This window comes from Urocitellus parryii, chromosome 8 (genome assembly GCF_045843805.1).
Source record: "Urocitellus parryii isolate mUroPar1 chromosome 8, mUroPar1.hap1, whole genome shotgun sequence".
In the NCBI taxonomy this organism is placed as follows: Eukaryota; Metazoa; Chordata; class Mammalia; order Rodentia; family Sciuridae; genus Urocitellus; species Urocitellus parryii.
This window is the reverse complement of record NC_135538.1, coordinates 138,611,322-138,624,989: the sequence shown is the minus strand read 5'-3', so window position 1 is coordinate 138,624,989 and position 13,668 is coordinate 138,611,322. Positions and strand designations below refer to the sequence as shown.

Genomic DNA, 13,668 nt, shown 5'->3' with positions numbered 1-13,668 from the left:
ATTACTTTCTTCAATGATCTATAATTTTCACTGTCGAGGTTTTCACCTCCTAGGTTAGGTTTATTCCTAGGCATTTTACGTTTTTGAAGCTACTCTGAATGGAATTCTTTTCCTGATTTCTTTCTCAGCAGATTTGTTATTGGTATAGAGAAAAGCTATTGATTTCTGTATGTTGATTCTGCATCCTCCCACTTTGCTGAATTTATCAGCTCTTGAAATCTTCTGGTGGATCCTTAAAGGTATCCTAAATTTATGATATCATCAGCAAATAGGGATAATTTGACTTCTTCCTTCCTATTAATATCCTCCCCCCATCCCTCTTCCCTTGCCTAAATGCTTTGACTAAAATTTCAAGTACTATATAGAATAGGAGGTGAAGATGTCTTATTCCTGATTTTAGGAGAAATGCTTTCCATTTTCTCAGTTTGATTTTGGCTTTTATTCTGTCATATAGAGCTTTTTGATATAGGTAAGCTCCTTCTAGCCTTTGTTTTTTCAGGGTTTTTATTTTATTTTCAGGGGTGTGGAATTTTGTTGAAGGCTTTTTCTGTTGAGATGATCCCATGGTTTTTGTTCATGGTTCTATCTATGTAGTGTATTGCATTTATTGATTTGCATATGTTGAATCATTCTGGAATCCCAGGGATGAAACCAACTTTATGGTGTATGATTTTTTTTAATGTGTTCTTAAATTCACCAAATGTTTGCTAATATCTTAATGAGGATATTTTGCATCTTTGTTCATTAATAATACTGATCTGTAGCTTTCTTTCCTTGACATACTTTTATCCAGTTTCAACATCAGGGTGATATAGGATTTGTAGAATGAGTTTGGGAGCATTCTTTCTCTTTTAATTTCATGGAATAATGTGAGGAATACTGCATTAGTTCTACTTTAAAAATCTGGTAAAATGCATCTGTGAATCTATCTGGTTCTTGGCTTCTCTTTTTATTTTTATTTTTTTAAAGCTCTTAAAATTTAGGCAAGGTTTTTATCAGCTATTAAAATGATAATATTACATGCTTTATTTTACCATTTTTTCTTCTACTTTTCATGTTCCTTCCTACCCCATTTTTCCTTTCTTTTTTATTTATTTATTTTTAAAAATTTTTAAATTGATTTTTAAAAAATAAATGACAATTCTTATTACACATACAGAGCACAGGTTTTCATATCTCTGGTTGTAAATAAAGTATGTTCACACCAATTCATGTCTTCATACATGTACTTTGGATAATGATGTCCACCACATTCCACCATCCTTGCTAACCCCCTGCCCCCTCCCTTCCCCTCCCACCCCTCTGCCCTATCTAGAGTTCGGCTATTCCTCCCATGCTCCCCCTCCCTACCCCACTATGAATCAGCCTCCTTATGTTTCATTATTATTGATTTGTTTAGGTTTTCTATATTCTCTTTGTTTAGTTTCAGTAGATCATATGTCTAGAAATTTACCCATTTCATCTACATTTTTAAATTTGTTGGAATTTAAGTTTTCAGAATAGTCCCTAATGATCCTCTAGATTTCAGTTGTATCTGTTTAATAAACCCATTTCATCTTTAATTTTTTACATTTGGATCTTCTTTCTTTTGGTTAGTTTGGCTAGGGGCTTATCAATCTTGTTTATTTTTGCAAAGAACCAACTCTGGTTCATTGATCTTTTGTATTATTCTTTTAGTTTCCATTTCGCTAATTTTATCTCTAATCTTCATTATTTCTTTCCTTCTATTTTAGGATGGCTTGTTCTCGTTTTTCTAAAATCCTAAGATATATCATTGTTTACTTGAGATCTTTTTAATGTAGGCACTCAAAGCTATAAAATTCCCTCTTCTCAGATACTGCCTCTGCTATATCCCAGAGATTCTGGTATAGTGTCTCTATTTCTTTTTATTCTAAGAACTTTTAAATTTCTCCCTTAATTTCTTCAATGACACACTCATCAAAAAAGTATATTGTTCAATCTCTATGTATAGTTTCTGTAGTCTTTCTTGTTGGTTCTAGTTTCATGAATGCAATATGAAGAAATGAAAGATATTATTTCAATTTTTTTTTGTATTTGCTAAGAGTTACTTTATGGCCTAAGATATGACCAATTTTAACGAAAGTTCCATGAGCAGCCAAAAAGGAAGTGTATTCAGCTGTTGCTGAATAAAATATTCTATAGATGTCTCTTAACTTCTAAATGAAAGTTTTAAATTTGATGTGTCTTTGTTGACTTTCTGCCTGGAATGACCTGTGAGTGAGTATGGTGTGGTCTACTGAAGTCCGCCACTATCATTGTACTAGGGTCCTTTTGTATTGAGTAATTTTTGAGTAATATTTGTTTTACATAATTAGGTGCACTGACTTTCACAGCATAAATATGCACAACTGTTACATCTTCTTTTTGGATTGTTCCCTTTACCATTGTCAATTTTTGTTTGAAATTTGCTTTGTCTAATATGAGAGTAGCTATTCCTGCTTGATTTCAGGTTCCATTTGCATGAAATACCATTTTCCATTCTTTCATTTTCAGTCTGAATGCCTTTGCTTGGGTGGTATGTTCCTTAGAAACAATTGGATCTTGTTTTTTTAATCTAATCTGACAGTCTGTGTCAAAATTGGAGAATTAAGAACATTCGTAGTCAATGTTATTATAGAGAGGCTATGTATTTCTTCCTGTCATTTTATTTTATTGCTGATGTTTGATTTGTTATTAATCCTCATTTGTTTATTTACTATTCTAATGAGATTTATTTACTATTCTATGAGATTCCTTTTTTTACTATTTTTTAAACTATTTTTTCTTATTTACTAATCTAATGAGATTCCTTTGTATATCTTCTGCAATGCTGGCTTAGTGGTCACGAATCTCTTTGTTTATCTTTGAATGTTTTTCTTTTCTTTTTATTTATTTTTTTATTCTGAAGAATAGCTCTGCTGAATATAACAATCTTGATTGGTTGTTATTTTCTTTGGGGGCTTGAAACACATCATTTCAAGTTCTACCAGCTTTTAGAATTTCTGCTGAGAAATCTACTATTTTCTTATTGGTGTGCCTTTATAAATGGCTTAGCATTTCTTTCTTGCAACTTTTAAAATTCTTTCTTTGTTCTGAATTTTTGGTATTTTAATCATAATGTATTATGGAAAGGTTCTTTTCTGATCCTGTCTCTTCAGGGTTCTAAATGCCTCCAGTGTCCATTTCCTTCCCAAGGATTGGGAGATTTTCTACTATTTTACTGATTAGGTTCTGTACGCCATTAGCCTGTATCTCTTCTCCTTTCTCAAGATCTATGATTTTTAAACTAGATCTCTTAATATTGTCCCCCAATTTTTGTATATTCTGTTTATAGTTTCTTATGTATATATATATATATATATATATATATATATATATATATATACATACAAAGTTTCTTAGATACATACATACATATGAACCAATCAGCAAAAACAAAGTCTTACTTAAAAAATTAAAAGGACTGTCTCCACTCAGGTGGTTGAAACTGTGGACAAGAATGGATATTCACTCCCTATGCCAGTCTTCATTTCTTTCTGTTTCTTCTTGAGCTATGCACTCCTTAAGGAGAGTAATGGCTAGAGGTTACTAATCCCTTCCTCTTTTTGTATGACTCACCAGGCTGCCATGTGCAGTGACCTGGGATCAAAGCTGGTTCAAATGGCTCTTGGCAAGTACAAGGCAGGATGGACTGGAAAGTACCATCGACTGCTGTTTACTCTGGACAGATAGATAGCTGCATTCCCAGGGCAGGGCAGACATGGAGTTGTAAATGGGATGTTCTGGTGGCTGCCATTTAGTTCTGATTGGAACTTAGTTGGGTGATATCTGTTCTAGAGAGATTAGATCAACACATCCTGGGATGGGCCCATGTGATCTCTGTTGTGTACCTGGTTCTCCAGCACATCCCAAGAACTCTAGTCACAGGGCAGGGCCACCAAGGAGGAACATGGCACACAGATTTGTCCCCCATGTACTCTTTTCTTGCCCTCTCTTCAACACACCAGAATTTCTAGGTCTTTCTGACTCTCTGACTGTCCAATACTGAATTTCAGTAGATCCTCTCAGTTATCCACCTCCCGTCACTGAGAATCAGTCTTCCCACTGCTGTACTTCTGAGCCACGGAGAAACTGGAATATGCAGCTTTCCTCCACCCCCACCATCTTGGCTTCTCTATGAACAGGACGTTGGAAAATAAAGTATTCTGCACCCTGGTAAACTGCTACACACACACTCATGGATATGGGGAGCAAGGGTGAACAAACATTACTATATAACTGGTTAAGTCTTAACTGATTTCATGCCACTTGGCATTACTCCATTTTTACCCCAATGCTCACATGGTTAAAAGATTTAAATATCACCTCGTTATCTAGATTCTAAATGCGATTTCATTTTTAACAAGCCAGTGTAAATCACTTTGTGTTAGGATATGAATGTAGTCAACACTAATGTGGTGTTTACTTGGTGACTATTCCAAGTGTTCTTACATATGTCAACACCTCACAAATACCATATGAGATCAATACTGTTAATACCAGCACAGGTTTACAGGTGAGGAAACTGAGGGTAAGTAGCCTGCTCACTGTCACACAGCTAGTAAAATGCAGAGCTGGGATTTGAGCCCAGGCCATTTGGCCCAAGTGTTATGCATGCTCTTAACCATCATCCCAGTGGTCCTCCAGGTTAGCCTGGTCAGACTCCCCTGAGTGACTAGTTAATACAGAGTTCTGTCTCTCACCTTGGAGCTTCTGGTTCAGGGGGCCTGGGCTGGGGCCTGAGAACTTGCATTAATGCCAATTCTGCTGGTCTGGAAAGCACTCTTTATGAGCTGGGGATTCAAAGCACACCACCTCTTCATTAGATGTGATAGTACCACCTCTCTCTGTGTTTTAAACTTACGGCTGAAAGCCATCTGCTCTCAAGATGTCTTGCTTCTCTCCCTAAAACAGTGCAAACCACCTGGAAGCTGCTCCACAGGGACATGTGTGACATGTGTGACTGGCTTAACCCTCGGGGAGTTATCAGGTTAGGCTAATAAACAGAATCGAAGGAAAGAGAAATCCAAAGTAGCAGTGTTTCTGAAGACATAATTCTATGTGTCCAAGATGGAAAGAGGGGCAGAGCTGATAGTTGCTTTACACATATTCATGGCAACTACCCTAGTGACCAGCTCAGGCTGGGGAAAGATGGCCACCCGGTTTTCAACATGTTACATCCAAATCTTACCTCTGTCATTTCTCCAATCCCACATTTCCACATCCTCGACCAATGAAACAAAAACACTGCTGATTTGTGATTTTTAAGAGAGAGAGAGTGGTCTCGCAAAATAATCTTAACCACGAACATGGGCTGCCTCCCACCAAGCTAGAAAGTCTTGCACAGAGGTGTGTGCAGTCAAAGCAAACTGTTTTCTAGGAATGAATAACACATGGGACACAGTATCCAAAAACCAAAACTTGCTTTTCTGTCATCATAGTTTACCAAGCGGATAAGCGGTTCCCAAAGAATCCTGTCCTCGGTGACTGGCCCACCGGATTCCCCTCCACCGTAAAACATTTTAGCGTTCTTCTGAGTAGTTACATTTTTGGATAACTGGACCTTAGAAATAACAGAACACTGATAAGTGGAAGAACAAAGTTTGGAAGCCTCTTGAGATTTTGTGGGTTCTTTCATTTCTAGGCACATCATTCTGGATAAGGAATATGAAACAAGTTACAAAACCTGAGCTGTGGCTCAGTTGTATCATCCCCTTTTGGGGGGCAAAGGGACAAATGCTGAAATGTTCATTGTTTGTATGAGCCCCACACTGAGGGAGCCAAAGACTATCTAGGAGGATCATAGCTGTGAAAGCCAGGCATAAGAGAAACAGGTGTGGCTGGGCACGGTGATAAAAGCTTTGGTTTTCCTCTCACACCCTGGCTTTCTCAAATTTGCCCTTCCCTTGAAAAAGGAAACCCATCTGAGCTGTCTAAAAAGGTTAAATTTTTATCTCCTCTCCAACAGGTAGCACTGAAAATCCAACTGAATTCAAAGAACAGCCTGTGAACGCTTTTCTAAAGAAACTACTCTCCTAGATCCTGGAACTGGATCAACTACTGGGTCCAGGTCTTACAGAACTACAACATTTGGCTAATGATGCAAACACCAATATTCATAGGAATTTGTTAAAAAAGATTCATAAATGAAAAAAAAAAAAAAACACACACACACAAAAAAAAAAAATTTACTGTCTTTCAGAGACTTACGCTTCTGCCCTGAGGCAGCAAACTAACACTCCCACCAAGAACAACTAAAAATAATGGTTCAGCTGAAAAACAACCACAAAATAAAAACCTGATTGAAATCGTCTTAGAGCAACTGGCAAGGCGACCCTTCATGGGTCAAGACCAAGACCTCTGAGACCAGGGAATGCACTGAGGTGAGCCCTGCATTTGTGGTTGTCTTTTCATTCCAGAGAATTTGCTAATTCCCAGCCTGAGGCATGCACCAAAGAGAAAGAAGCAGGGGCCTGGAGTCTGGAGCAGTATCACTGGCTAGGGATAAAAATTAGAGTTCAAGGCAGGTAGGACACGAAGGGCAAAGGTCCCAGAGGAAAGAGGCTCCACAGAAGCGGATGTGTGAAGGTGACCTCCTATGAGTTGGACTCACTCCTTGTGTGTACCCAAGTTGGGCAGTCCTTTTTCTGCTTCCAGATCTGGTGACCTTGAACACCAAGATTTTCATTTGAGATATTGGCCAAAGATTAGCTACGTATACATGGGATGAGAAGTGGAGAAAACAAGCAGAAAGAAAATGTTGAGAGGCTTCATAGCAGAGTTTTTGGCAGTCCCATGAATCTGTGGAGTGAAAAAGTAGAGTTCAGAGCCCACCAAGGCAGAGGGCTTCTGGTAAGTGTCCTAGACATTCAGCAGAAAACCCTGAAGGGCTAGTCTGGGGGAGAAATGGAAAACCAGAAACAGATGAGCCCATAGCAGATCCCGAAACTTCCAAGGGAACAAAAAGAGCCGGGTGACTTGCCTGCCGTGTATCTGACTTCCAGAAGAAGCATAAATCCAGTCTAGAGAGAGGTAACGGTATCTAGAAATGTTTTATTAAATAATCTCCAAGGTCTAATAAACACAAAATTATCAGGCACGCCAAGGAATAAGATCAAGGGGACAAAAAGATAATGGAAATAGACCTATAGGGGGACCCAAGGAGGAGAGTTATCAGACACAATCTTTGAATGAGTCTTATATAAAACTAATACTAAATCACAAACTGAATTTCTCTCAGGGTTGTGAAATTGGCTCAGCACTTGATAGTCTTTTAATATGGTAGCCATATTAACACTATAAAGGAAAAAAAAAATCAAATGATCATCCCGAAAGGTTCAGAATAGATATTTGATTAACATTTCAACTCAGGGCTAGGGACACAGCTCAGGGGCAGAGCACTTGCCTAGCAAGCATAAGGACCTGGGTTCAATGTCTAATACCACCAACATTTTTCCCACATTATTTCCTAATTTAAATTAAAACTATTATAAAACTAGGAATAGAGAAAAATTTCCTTAATCTAAAAAAGTATCTATAAAGACATTTACAACAATTCATCATCCTTCATAGTAATAATAAATCTACACCCCTCCCCTGACATTAGAAATCTGACAGATATTTTAGTGGATTTCAACACTGTACTAGACATCCTATCCAGGACAATAAAAGAAGAAATTAGAAATTCCAAAAGACTTTACAGAAAAAATCTAGAAATTCCAAAAGACTTTACAGAAAAAAAAAATTAGAATTAACATGAAATTATTCAAGGTTACTAGATATAAGACCAATATACAAAAATCAGTTGTATTTATATATGTAAGGAGAAAAAACTCTGAAATTTTTAAAAATGCCATTTCCAATAAAATTATAAAACTTTACTACCTAAATTAATCTAATAAGAAGGTTTGACACACAAAAAACAACTAGACATTATTGAAAGTTATTAGAGAAAGCCTAATAAATGTTATATGCTTGAATGGAACACTCAATATTGGTGAGATGTAAATTATTTCCAAGTTGAACTCTACATTTAATGTAATTCCAATCAGAATCCCAGCAAGTTTTTTTTTTTGTTTTGTTTCATTTTTTATGGACACTGACCAACTAATTTTAAAGTTTATGTGGCAATATGAATGGTCATTAGTATCCAAAAGAGTCTCAAGAACAAATTTGGAAAACTTACACACCAGATATCAATCCTCATTGTAAATCTAAAAGAATTAAGACAGTGTAGTATTGGTGCAAGAGGAAAAAAAAAAAACAATAGAACAAAATAAAGATCCCAGAAATAGACCCACACCTGGGCAATCACCTAATATAAGATAATGTGCCCTTGAGGTACATGGGAAAAGGCCAGTATTTCCAATAAATGGTACTGAGTCAATTAAGTTTTCAATTCTTGTACAGTAGGCCTATCTAATAATCTACTTCATTATCTCACTTGTGGTCTCAAAACCCTACCATAGCTTTGCTCATTCTGCTGAAATCAAAGTGTCTACATCTTGCTGCCTCTTGGGTGTCCCCACCATGACTCAGACATATCCAAACCTGAACTCATCTTTACTCCCCTTTCTTAACTTATTCCTGCATTCCTTATTATGAATGGCTCAGAGTTTCAAACTAAAAACTCTGTTAAAAAAATGTGTCTTTGACCTTCCATGGTTATTTTCTCTGCTGGGAAAATTATGTTCTATCCATAAAATGAGTCTAAATTTGTGAATTTTGTCAAAAAATTAAGGCAATAAGTTAGTCTAGGATTAATCCTGGGGGATTCAGCAGTCCAGAATTGGCTTGGTTAACCTAAGAAAATCTTTCTACAAGTTTTGAAAATCAACTCTAAAGCAACACTGCCTAACATGTTGATTCTAACATGTGTTTGTTCAGATCCTGAGGATTCTGAAGTTAGGATGCAACATGAAACTTAAAAAAACCCCAAACAACAACAAAAAATGAACACCAATCTGTCTAGCCATCCATCCATCCATCTTTGTTTCAAACAGAGGAGTTTGTTTTGCTTATGCCAGGATGATATACATTTTAAATCTGTAATTAGTTATAATTTTAAATGTCTTTCAAAAAACTGTACCTTGATAGAACATGGAAAAGTTATCACAGACACAGAAGACACCATAAGACCATCACTGCAAAACAACACAACTGCCGAAATACAGAACACAGAATGTCTAAACTAACAGAGGCGAGTATGGCCGATTCATGAACCAAAGAGGACCATGATTCAGAAACTAAACATGCTCTCTGTTAAAACTTCTGGTTGACTTCCAAGAGATTCTCTTTGACTTCTAAGTATACAAAGTTCAGTTAAGAACATTAAAGACCTGCCTTCAAGCAAACAAGAAATGTAGATGAAAATGATAGTCTTTCTAGGCCTCAGGATTGCACCATTCATCTAAAGATGCTGTAGAAAGAAAGGTCATAAGAACATTCGAAGAGCCACGTGGTGCCATCATGCTCCTTCACAGGAGGATGAAAAGTCAAAAGGTATTCGGAGCACTCTGTCCTCCAACTGTGAAGACAGCTGAGTGTGGGAGCCACACAGAAAACTATAGGAAAGAAGTAAGTGGACAGTAGTGTCAGAATCGGGACAAGAACTCAGACTTTGGGGAAAATTTAGTCTTTCTTCCTGTCCACACCCCCTCCTCTAGAAAAGTTGTTACTAGATCAATGGTTGACCAAGGGGACAAAGAATTGCAAAGGTTTCCTGCAGGAAGGCCTCAACTATCAAAGTCCCAGGACCTGAATTCTCACAAACACATTTTAGCTGCCAATGGAATGTTCTCTTGGCCCTTCAGACAGAGACCCCATCGGAGACGTGGAAAACGGAGTGGGAGGGCCTGCCATAGGGAGACTGCTCACCTCTGTGGAACCTCACCTTTATCTTGAGATGGTCCCCACGTCACTGTAAAATCCTAATTTGAGAATTTTAGAGAAGGCTCTCCCCAAACTGTTAGTTCTATGTAAATGCAAATCTTTATCAGCATCATCATGAGGGCATCATGATTTACAATTATCGAAATTGACATCAAACTTTTTTTGTGGGGGTGGGGTGTTCTGGAGATCCAATCCAGGCCTCATGTATGCCAGGCAAATGCTCTACCACTGAGCCACATCCCTAGCCCACCAAACTCATTTTAAAATGGAATTATCACCCAATACCATGGAGTTAAATTTTTTTTTTTTTAAAGAGAGAGTGAGAGAGAGAATTTTTAATATTTATTTTTTAGTTCTCGGCAGACACAACATCTTTGTTGGTATGTGGTGCTGAGGATTGAACCTGGGTCGCACGTATGCCAGGCGAGCGCGCTACCGCTTGAGCCACATCCCCAGCCCATGGAGTTAAATTTTTTAAAAAATAAATAAATAAAATGCAAGGGGCAACTTGGACTTGAACTTAGTGCCGACCGAGGAGTTGATGATCTCACTCTCATCTATGGGGTTGTTTCAGATCTTTCCATGATTTAGGATTCTGTCTAAGAGCTGATTCTCAAATTTTGAGTAAGATATCAAGTGCTTCCCTGATATTTCTAAAAGCACCATCTATTTAAAGTCCTCACTTTAAAAAAAACAAAAAACTTACCTGGTCCCGTTGTCTCTTATCAGTTAAAACACACGTTTCTGCACAGTGCAAAGTGGAGACCTACCTTCTGAGAATCTTCCCCAACCCTCCCTGGGCCAGGTTTTCTGACTGCCTCCCGTGTCAGAAACCCCAGGTCGTCCCCTCTTCTGTCCTCAGTAGAATGTAGGACTCAGCATTGGAAAACCTGACTCCCGACCCCCCTTTTCAAGGATACCAACTATTTTGCCACCCAAACACTTCTTACATGAAGTGAACCCATCAAGGGTTACAGATGTCACTCAAACACAGATTTGGACACACAAGTTTCCTCACAAGCCTGGAAAGGGATTTCGAGCCAAGACACCCCAAGACAGTACAGATGGGGAGATCAAACCAGCCCCCACCAGGAGTCCTGCAGTCAGACCTGGAGCCTCTGGAAGAACACGAGAGGCAGCGGGGGGCCTGGGCTCCCGGCCCACAGATAAGGAAATCTGGCCAACCTGGAACCCTTCAAAAGCAGGAGCGTCTCCCTTTCCCCCAGGATCCCCCTCTCCTGTGCTCCAAAATCAAACAATCCAAACGCCAAATGCTCCCATCCTAGAAGACCAAGAAATGACAGCTCTCTGCTTTGATAGGGAGCCATCCAAGGTGGGGACCTTCGGGTACTTTGTTTTCCAAACTCACTGCTGGACTCGAGAAGTATGTCGCCGCCATTTGAAGCACAAGGCAACTGTTGTTTTTTGGCTCGAGTTCAGTGTAAACCTTACAAAGTTTCTGTTAGCTCCTTTAAAATAATTAATAATAATAATAATATTTATTTTAATAATTGTATTTATTTAATAATAATAATTTACAATTTTAATAATAATTATTATTATTTTGAAAAATCCCATAGTCACTAAACTCCCAGCTTAGTGTTTTTACTCTAATGCTTTTCCCCCAGGACAGAGAAAACCATGTTTCCCAAACAAACTTCTGAACCAAAAAAATGTACCAGTACAAAAGTTATTCCCACCAGAGAAATGTAATGGAATAATTAGATTGAAAAATCTATATGTAAAGCCATTCCAGAGAACTGCTGAGTGCCAATTCTCTCCAAAGTCTCAAAAGATGAATATCTAGCGATGAATAATTTGCTTCCCCAAAGAATCCCCCCCCCCAACAGCAAAGCCATCGAATATGCTTTTATTTAGGAGTGACAATCAGGCTTTGGAAACCTTCCCTTTTCATTCTGATTTTTGATCCATCATAAAGATACCACAGTGGCTGTGTTTAGTCATTATTTAGCTGTCCCAGCTTGGAACTCATCTACAACCCTCAGTGGATACTCCACACCATGACGAATTCCCAGCACCGGCCATCACTCCGTCTTGCTCCATTCACCTCGTTAGAGACTTGAACACGTACAAGGGGTCAATGCTGTTGGTGCTTTCAAAACGAAAGTGAACCCTTCATAGGTCAAGTTCATGATTCCAAGGATTTCAGCATGCACATTTGTGAAAGACCCACACACAGATCAATAAGTTCAGAAGAAACCAAAGTCATTCCTAAATCTTTGGAAATTCTTGGGAAGTCAATAGTCTTCCAAGACCAAAAGCAAGAATCTGGATGCATGTTATAAAACCAAAGGTGACAAATTCTTTAGAAAGCCTGTAAGTGCAGGGTTCCTGCCCTCCAATACACTGTTTTTCTTTCTTACCTTTTTATCTACCATACAATTGCCAGAATATTATGTCACTGGCTTAATTTCGACCTTGTGCACACTGAGAACTATACACAGTGATGCTAACCTATGCATTATGTGCTTGATTCTCCCTGGACTGAACCCTTAAGTACCAAGCAAAATCCAAAGTCATTGGCTGCTTTTCCGTGCACTACAGATTTGAACTACCTGCTGCGACACTTTATCCTTCTGCCCAGTTCTTCAACCATCACTCCATGGAAGTTATTATTATTATTATTATTATTATTATTATTAGGCAGCTCCATGAACATATGTCATTGCAGCTTTTTTTTTTAAATGGTCTAGACTCATTTTAGGAAACAAGAATAATACAGACACATTGGGGAAAAAAAAAAAACTATCATTCCCTTATATCCAAATGGTAAAAAATACATTAAACCCACTTACTCAAAGGTGAAATCATGTGTGTTTATTAAATGCACAAACAGATAACCTTGTTGTCATCTGAATTAGTATCATTTATAAGCATCATTATATGAATTTAATGTGTGCATTTATTTTAGCCACCCCTGCCCGTCATTCAACGTGGGGACCAAACAATAATGGAAAACATTTTATCCCCAATTCTCTCAAAAGGTGCTTAGTAAGTCCTCCTAGCTGGCTTGCTCAGGAAAAGATAAGTACTTGGGAAATCAGCAATATTATTGGGGGAAAAAAATCTTTTCGGCTGAACATCGCCCTGGAGAACACCCACCTCCTCAAGTTCACGGGCTGTCCCTCCACTGCTAAGCACCTTCCACAGACACACTTGGGGCCATGTGACGACGGAGGGTGAGAAATGGGGCCGGGCCCACCTTGGGGGCTTCCTTGAGCCTTCATACCTGTGCTGATGCTCCTGTAAGACTTGATAAATGCTGATAAGAAAAGTTTGGTTTTTAAAACTGCCCACAACACAGTCCTTGTAGATGCGGAATTCTGCAGCCGTCACAGCCTCACCCTCAGGAATCTGGGATAAGTTGAACTTGAACTCTTTGTGGTGTCGCTGGCGAGGGGAGAACTCCTTGTCGTACTCCACTATAGGATTAAACAAGAGAGAGTGACAGCTATTGTTATTGACTAAGGGCCACAGGCTCGCCTCCTGCCCGGGGTCGGGGGAAGGACGCTGGCTACAGGGTCAGACAGCCCAGCTCACCCTCACCGCAGCCCCTCAGCACCACATGAACTTCTTGGGCCGTTTGCAGTTTCAACACTTTGGTTTGAGTATTGGGTACGATGAATTGCATGACAGCTAGTTCTTTAGGCCCTCGGCTTCAGGGTCTAAATAACTAACTGTCATGCAATGACTCTCCACGAAAATAGGGAGAGTCTG

The 13,668-nt window shown here is 38.7% G+C and overlaps 1 protein-coding gene across 1 annotated transcript in view; it reads right to left on the bottom strand.

The window, feature by feature from the left end:
* Positions 1-13,668, bottom strand: part of Bmp6 (bone morphogenetic protein 6) — a 163,910-nt gene that overhangs the window by 24,753 nt on the left and 125,489 nt on the right. Inside the window, exon 2 of the mRNA XM_026384642.2 lies at positions 13,181-13,373. Within this exon, the coding sequence (XP_026240427.2) occupies positions 13,181-13,373 (193 nt within the window). The remainder of the gene's footprint in view (positions 1-13,180; positions 13,374-13,668) is intronic.